We start from the raw sequence: 14,138 nt of genomic DNA, 5'->3' as shown, positions 1-14,138 counted from the left end.
GGGACTACCTTTTATTTATTAAGGTATGTCATAGCATCTCGGCGCAAAAGCATAACTTTAGAATATTATGCAACACCGGATACCAGAAGAAAACGATTGAAGTTCTGTAATTGTTGAAAATAAAACAAAATAAAGACGCAAGTCGAAAACAAGGACATTTCTTAGAAATAAGAACATTTAAGTTTTCTAAGACCTGGCCCTTCAAAATGAGGACAAATCTTAGAAATAAGGCGGAATGACTGACGGAACTTTTTGAGACACGCCTCCCTTTTACAATTCTAACAAAATTCGCACCTACCTTGTTTCAAAATAAAAAAACATTAATCAGAACAGCAATTCATTTCCTGGAGGTAAGTTGCATTAATGCGAAGTTTTAACTTTTTTGTGGATACCAAATGTTTAATTTGGGGATTAGTAGCAGATAATGCACATCTCAGATCGGCTTCACATTCAAGTTTGTTTCTAGATTTTGTCTATGTTCACGAGACTAGAGTAGAAAAATCATTTTTGTACAAGTAAGTGGATGAAAATAGAAGAAGTGTGCGTGTAGCCACAGCACCCACAGTCCCACACTCTTGTAAATGTGCACATTTTTCGCCCAGAACTCTGTAATAGTGGCATTGCTTCAAGGTTGTCCCTTGCAAGAATTTCATTTTAGCTTCAAGAATTCTTCTTGTAAATTGTCAGGAAGAATTTTCTCGTTTAGACAAAAGGGATTCCTTGTCATCTGCCATTTTGGAAGTTCGGTGTCACCCAAGTCTGGAAAATAGCGTTCAAATTCTTGTTTCCAAAGTTGAAGGTGGCACCACTTTGAACTTAAGCTCAGCCTTCAGTTCAATTTGGTTTTTCTCAAGGACAGTACCAAGGTTGGAAAATGAAGTTGCGTTTCCTTTTTGAACTGGACGATGCCACATTGCCACAGCCCCAGTTTTGCTATGAAAGCATGGATGGCATCATAGTCTTTGATGTGATTAGTATTCTTGCCCTGCAGGAGCAGATTTAAATTATGAAGAGCTTCGAAAACGACACGAGGTAGGCCAACTCGACGATGTCAAATTCCGAAAGACGCTTCTACAGTACTACTTCCGCCGACGACGATTGGCGAAAGCACTCGCTACTTGCAATCTTCATTTTTCAAAAGAGTCTTCTTTGCATTGGAAAAAAGCTAAAGGTTTACTTTGGTGGTCAAGCTGTTTTTATTTTTCAAGATGACGCTGCGAACGAGTTGGTCGCAAACCGTCGTTGCTCAGATTTTAAAAACACATGAATCATTGTGGTACAACTTGGTCATTTACTACCACATCTATAAAGCCAAACTTCATATAATTGTTGTCATACTTTCTCTTTTTCCCTACTCATTTTAAGTCAATAGAACTGATTAGTTAAAAATAAACTTAATTAAATTCATGCTAAAATTAAAAAAATAGTTTACGCATGGTACTATTGTGGAATTGGGGATACTGTTGTACTTCTAGACTCTGTCACTTGCTGGTCAGTCGTTGCCATTGAAGATGATGGCGTATGAGCGATCTTTCCAGGCTAGATGAGGGCAGGAAATCTTCAGCCACTCAACAGTCTCGTCGTCCAGGACCCTCAGACCATGTGCACCGGTGGGTTAGGCAGTGGTGGATGACATGGTCTGCGGTCTGTACCGTGGCGCCACACTTGCATTCTAATGAAGGAGCCAGGCCCCACTTGTGCATGTTCGAACGAAAGCGGCCAACGCCAGTTTGCAGGCGGTTAAGCCTGACCCACGCAAGCCTTGCGAGGGACATTCCTGGTGGATGGGGATCGGCGTCGGGTATGAAGTCACGGAGCGTGGAGGTGTGATTTTGCCACTTCGTGTTCCACATGTGGTTCGACCAGTGTGCCGCACTTAAACCAAGTTCTTCCGCATTCTTAAGTAGTTGTTGTGCGGCAGGCACAAAGGGGATTTAAGCCGTTGCATGGAGGAGATGGTCGAGGTCCAAAGCGCGGCAAGCGAGAGAAATTGTGGCTCCTTTACGGCGTAGCTCAGCGGCTTGGATGCCTGCTAGGATGGGTAGGCACAGTAAGGTAGGCACAGTAGGGTAGGCGTTCCCCATCAATGTTGATGTTTATCTCACGCTGTGCCTCCCGGTTGTTAAGGTGGAAGGCAGCCGACACTGTGACTTGCTGGGTTGTAGTTTCCATTTCTGGAGGTATGCTGATAGTGTTTGCATGTCTTGGCTGAGGTTCCTCTCCACTGACTGCCAGTTTCCTGCTGAGTGCAGGAGTGCCAGGTCGTCTGCATAAGCATATTTCCTGGAGATGGTGGGGGGCAAGTCGTAGGTGTAGATGTTGAACAGGAGAGGAGCCAAGACTGAGCCCTGTGGCCGTGGGACGCCGTTTTTAAGTCGGCGTAGTCTGCTTTGACGACCGCTACCGGTTGTGAGGGTAAAGCTGCTGTTTTGCACAAGTTCCATCATCATGTGGACCAGCCTTCTTCTTAGCCGAGAAGCTGTCCTCAATGTCTTGGGTCATAAGTGTGACCTGATATACGGTTGATTGTCTGTGTCGGAAACCAGCTTGTTCACGGGGGAGCTGCGGATCTATTACACTAGCCAACAAAAAAAAAAAATTTTTGTGGTGCCGAAGATTTTTCAGCTGTTTTCAGCTAATTTGTGGTCGCTGATTTCGAAAATGTAGTCAGTTTTTGTCTATCAGATCTAGTTTTCTAGTTACGGTGATTCCACTGCATGAGTGAACTTGTGCATGAGGGCCACTCCGTGTCGATTCACACAGTCAAGAGATTCAACCTTTCGATTTTCTTTAAATTTTACACACCTTTTTACTATTCTATATGATAAACACTTGCAAAATTTGAGTTAAATTTATTGAGAAACACGAAAGTTATGAACCATTTAGTTTGGGGGGTCTGCTGAGGGGGCACAATTTTTTTTTTTTGGCCATGTTTGAGGCCCTATTACTGCTAAACTAAATTAGGTAACAACCCAATTTTTTTACAGGGGATAGTACTTCTGCCAAATATTAAAAAAACAACATCGTTCACTTTGTCACTCTAAAAGGTCAAAGGTCATAAACTCCCAAAGTTGGCCGTTTCCAGCTCTTGGTTAAAATTTTCCAAAATTTGGAAAGCTCACCAAGACCCCATTTTTGATTGATTTTGGCTGAAATTTGGTGGAATGAACTAAAAAAATTTCAGTACAAAATATTAAATAGATTGGGAGATATTTTGTATGAAACATGGGTCAAAATGGAAAAAAGTTAAAAGTGGGGTCCTTTTAATATCCCGGTTACCCATAACCCCAGAGAAAATTTGCACTGAAATTTTATCCGCATGTTCACTAAGACATGACAAGTCTACCATGCAAAATTGATCCATGGTTCTCAATGTTTTATAGAAAGTATGCGTCAAAGTAAATCCAATTGTGGCAACCCTTCAAAAACAGGAACAGGAAGTTCTTCACTGTGTACAAGTGTGTAGCACTGGCCTGATTGCTGAAGCTAGGTTTGGATATTGCAAGAAAGTCCTATTTTTCCTGTTTATGCCTTTTGTGTTTACTGCACAAAAACAGCAGTCGCTATTATAATATTTTAGCTCATGCCACACCATTAGACTTCTTTTGTTTCGTCCATTGACGTAAATGTTCTTTCAAAGTTTTGCAAACAATGTGGGGAGCCCAAGACTTATCTTGATCCCCAACTTCACTTTACAGTAAAGTAAAGGTGTGGAGTCTGAAGGTGTTGTGTGTCCACAGTCTAGAGTGGTTCAAAAAAATACAATTTTCTCGGAATCTTCCTCCACAAGGCTTAAAATGTGCCATTTCTCCATAGAAGTGCCCTTGCAAAAAATTAGACTGATTGGAAGTCGTTTAAAGGTCAATCAGATTTTCACTTTTTTACCACATTCTGCCTATGTCAAACCCTATCGCACACAGGCCGATATTGTGTACAAGAATTACAGAGGGGGAAATGCCTGCTATCACCTTGAAAACCACAGCAGAGAATGAGCTAGACTTCTATATGATGCAGAATTAAACTTAGTGTGTATGTAAACAGTATTTATCAACTTAACACCCAACAAAGCAAAAATCTTATTTCCATACTAAACTATCGGCAATTCGGCATCTACCATTATTATTGAAAAACACTCGAAACCGGCAGTAGTCTCATCAGTCATCACTTCAATCATTTTCATGAGACTCAGAAACAGTACCAGTACCTACTGCAGTTAGTAAGCATCCACAGGAAAAGGTTTCCGGTGCCAACCAAAGCAACCCTTAATCTCAACAAAGCCTGAAATGAGACTGTGACGAAAACAGTGGCCGAATGTCATATCTGATTTAACACCACAGTCCTTGATGCTAACATTTTATTTTAATTCATTTATCGTGATATGGATGTCTCTTTGTGATAAAAGGAAAATTGTATTATGTTTAAACTTATTTAACCTATCAAAATAATTGAAGTGATGACTGATAAGACTACTGCCGGTTTCGAGTGTTTTTCAATAAAAATGGTAGATGCCGAATTGCCGATAGTTTAGTATGAAAATACACACGAAGTTTACTTCTGCATCATATAGAAGTAGGGGGGTATGTTAAAATACGAATTTTGAGTACAAACTCTGAGTACCCCCCAAAATTATGCCACTGGTAGTAAAAAAACATATTATGAAAAAAATTTTGGATTGCCCCTCCGGGAACTCCCCGCTACCGGGGGGTTTTATGAGCGATTGTCAAAATACATGTGATTTGATACCTAAAATTTGAACCGGTTGTCATGGAAGGCTGGCACCAGTCTCAAAAGTTTCGTTTTGAAAAGTTAAGATAGGAATGTAACAGTTTCAGAAGTGTCAGGTGTATGGACAGGCCCATTTTGGCCCAAAGCGGCCTATTTGGCCTATCGCGATTGTATGAAATTCAAAATTTTACCTTACTAAGTATGAAACCGGGGTAATTTTTTGTTTAAAACGTTATGATTCGAATTAGTACTTTCAAATGAATCATATGCATGTCTAGTTGTAAAAAATTGATTGATTATATGACGTCATTACGTTTAAAATCAGGGACGTTTTGGGTAATGTCGTAAAAATTGTAATATAGGCATACAGCCAGTCATTATAAAGCATTTTCAATTTTCTTGCCCATGTTTGCTCTTTTGGAATATAAATATAATATGTACGTGTCAGTTACCAATGAGACATATTATATATATTCAGTATTGCTGTAGTGTCTATAATGTACTGATAAAATAATAAGAACAGGATGCTATGTAATATTAAATGATAGTTTGTTTGTGCATTTGCAGTTTGTGTATTATTTCATTGTTTTGTTTTGAATATGGACAGCTTTGTCTGACGCAAATAAATAATAATAATAGTTATGTTTCAAAGGTCCAATGTTATGGAAGTATTGTGTAGTTCCAGATATCAAATTAGTGTTTTTTATCTTTTCATTAAGAGCTTCATGCAATAGTTGAACTGTTTCATTTGAAACACGGCATTTGATTCGGGCAGATCTGACATATGACACAGTAACAAGAAGTTCAGGATTTTCAGGAAAATCCATATTTCTTCATCTCTGCTGTTGCCAACCTTCTTGAAGTATGTAAGTAGTAAGGCATCATCATTAAGGATAGACCCAAGATAAATATTAAGGATAGACCCATAAAAGGATAGACCCTCGGCCCCAGAAGCTCAGACGATTCACAACTTCAACAATGTTAGCAAAGTACCAGTGTTATTAGCTTCCTTCAATCCAGATGGCAGCTATGAACTCACCAGCTTGATAGGCTGGTGCTGCAAAATCAGATTCCTGGTCGTTTGATGTGGAGCTTGAATTTGCCTCTGTAAGCAAATGCATAGCAGAAAGCACACTTTGGAGGTCTGACATTGTTGTACATGAACGTGAATTATCTAACTAGCTGATAAGGTTGTTGGCATAGTCTTCAAATCTGGAATTTTTATAGTCTCGTTTCAGTCGGAATATTGAAGCACTTGATTTTAGGGAGAGGCATGTCTTCTTTGCATAGCGAACTTCAGTGCAAAGTCTTTTGTTCTTTATGTGATCTGTTACAGCATCACTTTGAAGGTAAGCACTCACTTCCTCAGAAGTGGTGAAAGGCCCTGGTGGATTTTGCGCCTTCAGGAAATCTAAATCAGCAAGTTTACTTTGCTCTGCTCTGATATTAAGAGCTTCTTTTTTAGAGTAACCTTTTTCTTCATAAGCTTTCATCTTTTCATTCCATTGCAGTCTAATTTCTTTGCTGTCTTATTTCTGTACTGGTTTTTCCCATTTCTTTTTGTCAATCTTCTGAATATTTTCAAGTAAATCTGTGCTTTTATTGAGAACTACGCTTCTGGACACTGTATCAACATTTCTTCTACCATAAACATTTATCTTGTAGTTCGCTAATCCGACACTACGTTCTTCACCCAGGTTGTGGACTGGAAGATTATCCAGTTTCTGTAGGACATCATCACTTGCCCATCCAATTTTCAACAACGATCCTGTGTCCTCATTTGCAGCAGGACCAAAACCAAACAGAGACCCTTTTTGAGTTGCCAAGCCTTTTGCAAAAGATTGAAAGAATAGAGCAAGCAAGCTCTTAACTTCGTTACAGTGTTCTTGCAAGCAAACATCGATCGAGCTGAGAATTGTTGGTTTTGGCAATGTTGATTTGAACATATCAATTGACGAAAAAGAAGTAACACACTCTGATGTTTGCAGGAAATGATGTGCCTGAAGCATAGTCAAGTCGGGCAAATATATGACTCAAAAATGTTACAACCCTATCATAGCTTATTAATCAAACATTTTAGGCCCATTGCCATCTCATTAAGGCCAATTATTGCCAAATTTTCGATTTTGTACCATCGCGGTAGGCTAAATGGGTCATTTTGGGCCAAATTTGGTTTGTACGGGCCAAACTATACACCTGACACTTCTGAAACTGTTACATTCTTATCTTAACTTTTCAAGATGAAACTTTTGAGACTAGTCTGAGCTTTCTATGACTACCGGTTCAAAAGTTAGGTGTCAAATCCCATGCATTTTGGAAATCGCTCGTTAGACCCCCCGGTAGCGGGGAGTTCCCGGAGGAGCAACCCAAAATTTTTTTCATAACATATTTTTTTACACCCAGTGGCACAATTTTGGGGGGTACTGAGATTTTTTTAATTTTAACATACCCCCCTAATAGAAGTCTAGCTCATTCTCTGCTGTGGTTTTCAAAACAATAGCGGGCATTTCCCTCTCTGTAAGTCTTGCACACAATATCGGCCTGTGTGCGATAGGGTTTGACATAGGCAGAATGTGGTAAAAAAGTGAAAATCTGATTAACCTTTAAATGACTTCCAATCAGTCTAATTTTTTGCAAGGGCACTTCTATGGGGAAATGGCACATTTTAAGCCTTGTGGAGGAAGATTCCGAGAAAATTGTATTTTTTGAACCACTCTAGTCCACACCTTTACTACTGTTCACTTTAAAGTTTTCTTGCTTGCTTACTCGCCCAGATGTCCTGTACCGATTATTCTTTGTGTCGTAGTTTCAACTTCGATAAAGTTTTGGATATCTTGTGACATGAGAACAAACATTCAACCTTGCATTCATTTTTTTGCTATTGTGCGTTTTGAGTTTGAAGTTGTGCCTCACGTGCGGGAAGAAAAGCAGTGTGTGCATCTCAGTAATAATTCACACTCCACAGAAAGCGTTGCGATCAGCTGTTTTGCTGGCAAGAACAATCAGGGTTCGATCTTAGCGGTAGTCCGCTAGCCAATGGCTAGTGAATATTTGCGAGGACTAGTAGAAACGTTGCAGTACTAGTCCGATTGGCTAGTGAAAATATTCGCCGGTGAAAGGTTTTGGTTTACAAAATGGCGATATCACTCTCACTCTGAAATACTGCAGAAATTTGCTTGCCAGAGGCGAAATTGCACGAAGAAGATTGGTGTAATGTGAATGAGATTGGTGTAATGACCATACGCGCCGACTTCCGGGGGCGGCGCCCCCCGTGAATTTATGTTTGAGGGGCAACAAAAATCGCTATTACAGATGGTGTTTCAAAATAAAATACTTTGCGAAAGAAATTTAGATCATTTAAACGGATTTAAAGAATGCCGAAAGCGAAAAACAGCCTACGCGTTGCTCTTGCACGCAAAACAGAAGCTGATCGCATGGCTTTCTCTGGAACGTGAATTACTACTGAGATGCGCACGCTCACAGTGAGTCACACACTTTGCTCATCTTCCCGCGCGTGAGGAGCAATTTCAAAGTCAAAACGCGTGGTAGCGAAAAAAAAAAGCGAGGTTGAATGTTTATTCTCATTTCACGAGTACTCTAAACGTCCGTTAAATTTTTGTGACTTCAGACATGATTTCGATTTTAGCAAACTTTATCGAGTTGGAACTACGACACAATGAACCATTACGTGAATACAGCTTAAAAAAAATCCACTTTTCGAAACTGTCATCCGTGTTTTGTTTCAATAAGCAATGTCTCTACTCAGGCTACATCTCATACACTCATCTATATACACTCGTAACACTCCTCCACTAAGGTATATACTTGAGTATAGGTCGATCTCTTGTGTAAGTGGAACCCCTACTTTTGAGCTGAAAATCGGTGATATTTCCTTCAACCTGTGTATAAGTCGAATAGCTTATTTCCGACACTACCATGTCATGATTCATGTAAGTATTGGCATTGACATACAGTATGGAAATTTCAAAGTAGATCGTAGAGTAACTTACGCTGCTGAAATAGTCACGTAGCTATTCACGGTAATATTAAGTAAACCAGCTAAATTACATGCGCTATTTTCAACGAAGTCTTCTCGCTGTGAGATCAATTATGATTCAACAGAACACATTGTTTTGTTCGCAATGTGTGAGCATTAAATCGAAAACCGATAAAAGAAAAGGTGTTTAATGGTCTTGGTCGCAGATATTGCCTGCATTAATAACTTCTCTTAACCGCTATTATCACCTAGCCAACCTGACATCATTGTTTTATGCGACCGCTAAGGTTTTACATCGACTTCAACGATCATGGAATGTTACGTAATAAGAACGATTATATCCTACTAGAGATGGGCAATATAGAATTTCGAATAGTTGGAATCCGAATCTCTAATTGTTCGAATTGAAATGACATTTCGAATCGAATTTTCCAAACCGAAATAAAAATATCCACTTTTCAGACAACCAAAATTTTTTATTGATTTTTTGCCGATCAATTACATTCAGCTCAGCGACGATAGCTAGTAGCTCTAGCGAAAACGGCTAGCCAGCCTTCTTTACCAGTGCAGTTAGTAGACGTCGGAAGACTGTTGTGCTGTGGATTTGCATCTATTTTTATTGTACGAAACATGGAACACAATTCAACTCTGGGTGAGGCTACCGCTACACCTAATGTCATAAGTTCTGCAACTAGTGTCATAATTCAATCCAATGAAATGGATGATCTATTGAGCTCCGGTGTTGAAACGACAAATACTTCAGCATCAAGTAACCACAACAACGAACAGCTTTGAGTTGCCAAAGAAAACCGATCCTACTTCCAATGCAAAAGTGCCATACAGCGATGCAATTGAATTGTGGAACAAAAATCAAGAAAAATCCCGCTGTTGTTTGATCTTACAAGTATTTAGCCACTACTGCATCCTCAGAAAGATTCTTCTCAAGTGCTGGATTAACAGCATCAAAATTGCGATTGCGGGTCACTGGAGAGCAATTAGAAGCTTTAAACATTCTTCACAGCCGCAAAGACTTGCTCTCCTAGGCAGTTACTGTTGTTTCTCGTTTTGTTGCCACTTTTCCATTATGTGTCTCAGCGGCGCAACTAGAAAAAATCAAAGGGGGTCGGCAACGAGAGAGAAAACTAACAATTATTTGTAGAAGTGGATATATCACAGTTAGATTGTTAGAATATTAGCCTAGTGTAATTTGACAGCGCAATGATCCAATTCTGTGACGTGCGAAGCGACCGTTTTCGCTCTGTCCGCGCTTGCTACTCTCTCAAAAAAGATTCCCGCGCTTTCGAAAGTAGACAGCAAATTGTTTGCTCTCCAAGCCCACATTTTAAAAAGTAGTCCACGCAAGCTTAGGGCCTGGATACACGTCAAGATTGTAAAGAAAGTTTAATTGCCGTCTTTTTGATACCAAAATCATAAAATTGGTTTAAGAATGTGTGAAGTTGCGACTATACGAAGATTACAAATCAGACTAGCCTAAAGCCAGCTGCAGTTTCGTTTTGTGGGTTAATAAGGTTGCATCCTAAGTAGGGATGCCCAAAGTAGAATTTCAAATCCTTAAGATTCGAATCCATCCAGAATCGAATCTAAAAACCGCTTTTTATCGGGTAATTGGATTCGGAAATAATACGGAGAAAGGAAAAAAATTAAAAAAAAAAAAATTGAAAAAATGCTCCGCCGACCGCAAAACGCCTGCAAGTCACGTGCGTCGTGCATGCCAATCCGTTTCTGCATGTGATTAACAGAGGTCCCTTACGAGTGTGTGCGCGCGTGTGTTGTTTTGAGAGAACAAAGGCAAGAAGAAGAAAACAATTGAGAATGAGAACTTGTTAAAATGATGGCTTTGCAAAGCTTCTTTTTCATGCTGTTGTAAGCGTAAAGCTGAGCCGGTTTCTCAGGCCATTTTGTTTTTATGACATCATATTGCGTGAATAAATGACGGTCTTTTAATATTTTGTATTGCGGTTTATGCGACTTGAGCGTGAAACAAGTTTGGTATGCATAGGACGTAGCTTGAACGGACACACGTTAAGTAGTACGTAAGTCTCAGTCTAGTTAGTCGTCCCTCTTCTTGAAGTTGCAAATCTTAAAGGGGGCTGTCATGCCGACTAGACAGCCCCCCTAGTTGCGCCCCGATGTGTCTTCAATAAAACCAGAATAAAAACAAAGTTTTTAACTTTTTCTGACATTAAAAAAAATTATTCTAGAATAGGTATTCGAAATTCTAAATTCGAAAAATTATTCTAGAATAATTTTAGAATAGCTTATTGTTCTATTTTGCCCATCCCTATAATCCTACACGCAAAAATAAAAAATAAATTGATCTCTTAAAACAGCTCTTTCTGCTGTTTTGTCTCGTGAGCTTTGTATATTGCTCAACAAGTGCATAAAGTTTAGAATTGAAAGAAATCATTAAATTTGAAAATTAAATTTTAATCAATGCAAATAAACGTATTCAAAACCTTTACTTCGGCCGACGCCATTTCACACCCCGTAATCTACGTCGGCAATGATTTTGCCACAGCAAAACTGCGTTCATTTTGAAACCTGCCGTGCTGGAGACAACAGCTTGTTGTCCCGTGTATAAGTTGAATCTGTCTTTTTGAGGTGAAAATCACTTGCGAACATCTCGACCTATACTCGAGTATAATTATACGGTATTCGATAAAAGACTATAAAGACTTTCGATAAAAAAGAACAGAAGAGAAAACATTTTGTCGTTGTCAACGCTTTGAAGGTAAGTAATTAGCAAAACGAAGTTAATAAAACTGATAGCGGGTTTCCACTCAGCTTGAGATCATGACTTTTTGCGTTTGATTTCAATTACTTCACTATCTTTATCGTTGTTATTCACTCGCACCAAAAGGAAATGAATCGGCTTGTTTTCCAACTGTTCCAATTATGAGCTAACAATATCAAAATTATTACGACTATTACGAAATGCGTAAAACTAATCGTTTCAAGCAGCGGTTCTAATAAATTCGGTTTGCGACCTAAGAGTCAATATAAACAAGACACTAAGCTTAATCAAAGACTATTTTAATTGAATAAAATAGCGTTATGATTATGACGTCATCAGTCATCACCTTTCTCGCCCCCCAAGGTTTTTTGAAAAGTCGGCGCCTATGGTAATGACATAGTGTAGATTTACAAGATTCATACTTCAAAAAGACAACTTTAAAAACAAACAGAGACTTTGCATCAAATAGTAAGTAAGTTGAGGTCTACTCTGCATAAAAAGGTTTTGGTGATGAAAAATATTGGATTAACTTTTTTGCACTCAGCGTTTCTTGCAGTTTGACTGAAAAATCCATGCACTTCTGTCGGGCTTCGTAGCAGGCTGTCACCACTTTCAATTTCTTGTCCCCAAACAACCTTGATATGTCTCATCCAGCGACAAGCACTTTGAAAGTGACCATGAAATTTATAAATATGTTGTTGCAAAACATAGGTTTGTGTCACACATTAACAAGCATCGTTGTAAATGATGGTGAAAACGAAAAAGTTAAAATCGTCAAAAAGAATCATACAAAAACATACCTTACAATGAGTTGATGTAGAATGTTCAAAGTCAAATAAAATTGACCAAATAACAGCAAAAGCTAAACCAAACAGAGGAAGAAACACCACTACTGTGGAAACAATTTTTACAGGGAAGTTGAAAACACAGGTAGCTCTAGACATCTCTAATAAAATAGAATTAATACACTACCATTACATATCCATGTAAAGGTACCTACCTAAAGTCTGTAAAAGAACTTTAGTATGTATAAAAAACACTCATGTCAGAAATTCGCATGTTGTATCAACTAGGGTTGTTGAAAAAAGAAGATTGTTAGTATAATTATGTAAAAAGTTGTGTATATCTACATACTACATTGCTTTTATTACGCTATTAAGCTCATGCATAGTCAATAGTCATGTATATTATATATACTTGCAATCACAAAGGTATAATAATGTAAGTTTTAGTAGAGGTTGTTTCACGTCCACCCCGATATCTCAGTTGGATAGCACAATAGCACATGACTTTGTGACCGAAGAAAGTTTAATATTAAACAGTGCTGGTTCGACTCTCGGAGTGTGCGTTTGAGCAACACATTCCTAAGGACTGCTCTCCATTCAGCGGCATCTATTGGATGGAATAATTCCCTGGCAACAACACTTCAAGAACCAGGAAACTTTAATCTGTCAATCTTGGTTACCGGCCTTGTGTCAAAAGCCTCTACAGTACAAGTATGCGAAACTACCAGAAATAATTTATCAATCAATCAATTGTTTATTTATCAAAAAATAAAAGTGACATAAAACAGTAATAGCCTATATACATACAATGTTTAGGTTTTGTTATTGATAGGGAGACAACAAAACGACCATACGGTCTACTAGTAAGTTGCAACCCTGGAAAGAATAGTTTAAGTTATGAAACTAATCAACAATTAAACCAAATCAGTTACAATCAAAAAAGAAAACACAAACAAGACTAATACTTCGATTAGAACAGGGGCGTGCAACTGTTTATCGCAATGGGCCACAACCTGGGTTTTTTTTTTCGGTCATTGACCAATTTTTTAGCAAAATGTCCGAAAAAAATATAGTCAATTTGGTCAAAATGTCCGAAAAATATATAGTCAATTCGGGTGTTGCAAGGTTGAGTTTCGCTGATAAACGTTGAAGAAAGTTTTCTCAGATAAAACACGACAACGTTTCTCAGCGAAACTTAATGTTGTAGCTCATAGGCGCCTAACTATTTTTTTGGCCGTGGGGGCGAAAGCGTGTTTCATCAGCAGCAACGTAAATTCAGCAAAATGTCACGCAGATGGATGACATAATTATGTCGTCACACTAGGATTGCTTTTATTGCCACACTCGGAGTTATCGCTACGTTCGACCTACCGGTACCGTTAATTATTATAAACAAAACTCGACCACTTCGGTTAAGCAAACACATGCCATGCGTCTGCGTAAACTAGCGGTTGATGGACTGCGACTCTTTAAGCTAAGCACAACATAAAGTTTAGCAACGAAATAGATTTATTAGCATGAAATAAGAGACGAAAAGGTTTACTAAAAAGTAAAAGGTATACTGTAAATGGAATGACAATGTCTTGAAAATGGAATGCAAGTACTAACTTGATTATACGCTTGAAAATGTACCTGTTGAAAGTAAAATCATTCACGTTTACATCAATTCAACAGCATGTCACCTTGAATAAATTTAGAAGTTGCTGACATCCGTAAACAGCTCTTGAAAAATAGTTACGGAGAGACGTTTGATTATAGCTCCCTTTTCACTACAATATCGCAACTTATGACTGACCTGCTTTCAACTTTATGGTTGACCTGTTTTCGTGTTGCAGATGAAACAAAAGATGCGCATATTTCCGCCTTTGATCAGGTT

The 14,138-nt window shown here is 38.7% G+C and overlaps 1 protein-coding gene across 1 annotated transcript in view; it reads right to left on the bottom strand.

Moving 5' to 3' along the window:
• The window catches only part of LOC145774402 (acyltransferase PGAP2-like), a 46,638-nt gene extending 33,284 nt beyond the window's left edge, over window positions 1-13,354 (bottom strand). The window contains exon 1 of the mRNA XM_082585651.1: window positions 12,278-13,354. Coding sequence (XP_082441777.1) covers window positions 12,278-12,421 — 144 coding nt within the window. The 5' untranslated portion in view covers window positions 12,422-13,354. The remainder of the gene's footprint in view (window positions 1-12,277) is intronic.
• Between the last annotated feature and the right edge of the window lie 784 nt (window positions 13,355-14,138).

Source organism: Aplidium turbinatum, chromosome 7 (genome assembly GCF_918807975.1).
Source record: "Aplidium turbinatum chromosome 7, kaAplTurb1.1, whole genome shotgun sequence".
Lineage (NCBI taxonomy): Eukaryota > Metazoa > Chordata > Ascidiacea > Aplousobranchia > Polyclinidae > Aplidium > Aplidium turbinatum.
Note: the sequence above shows the minus strand (reverse complement) of the source record. Positions and strands in the feature narration are given on the sequence as shown.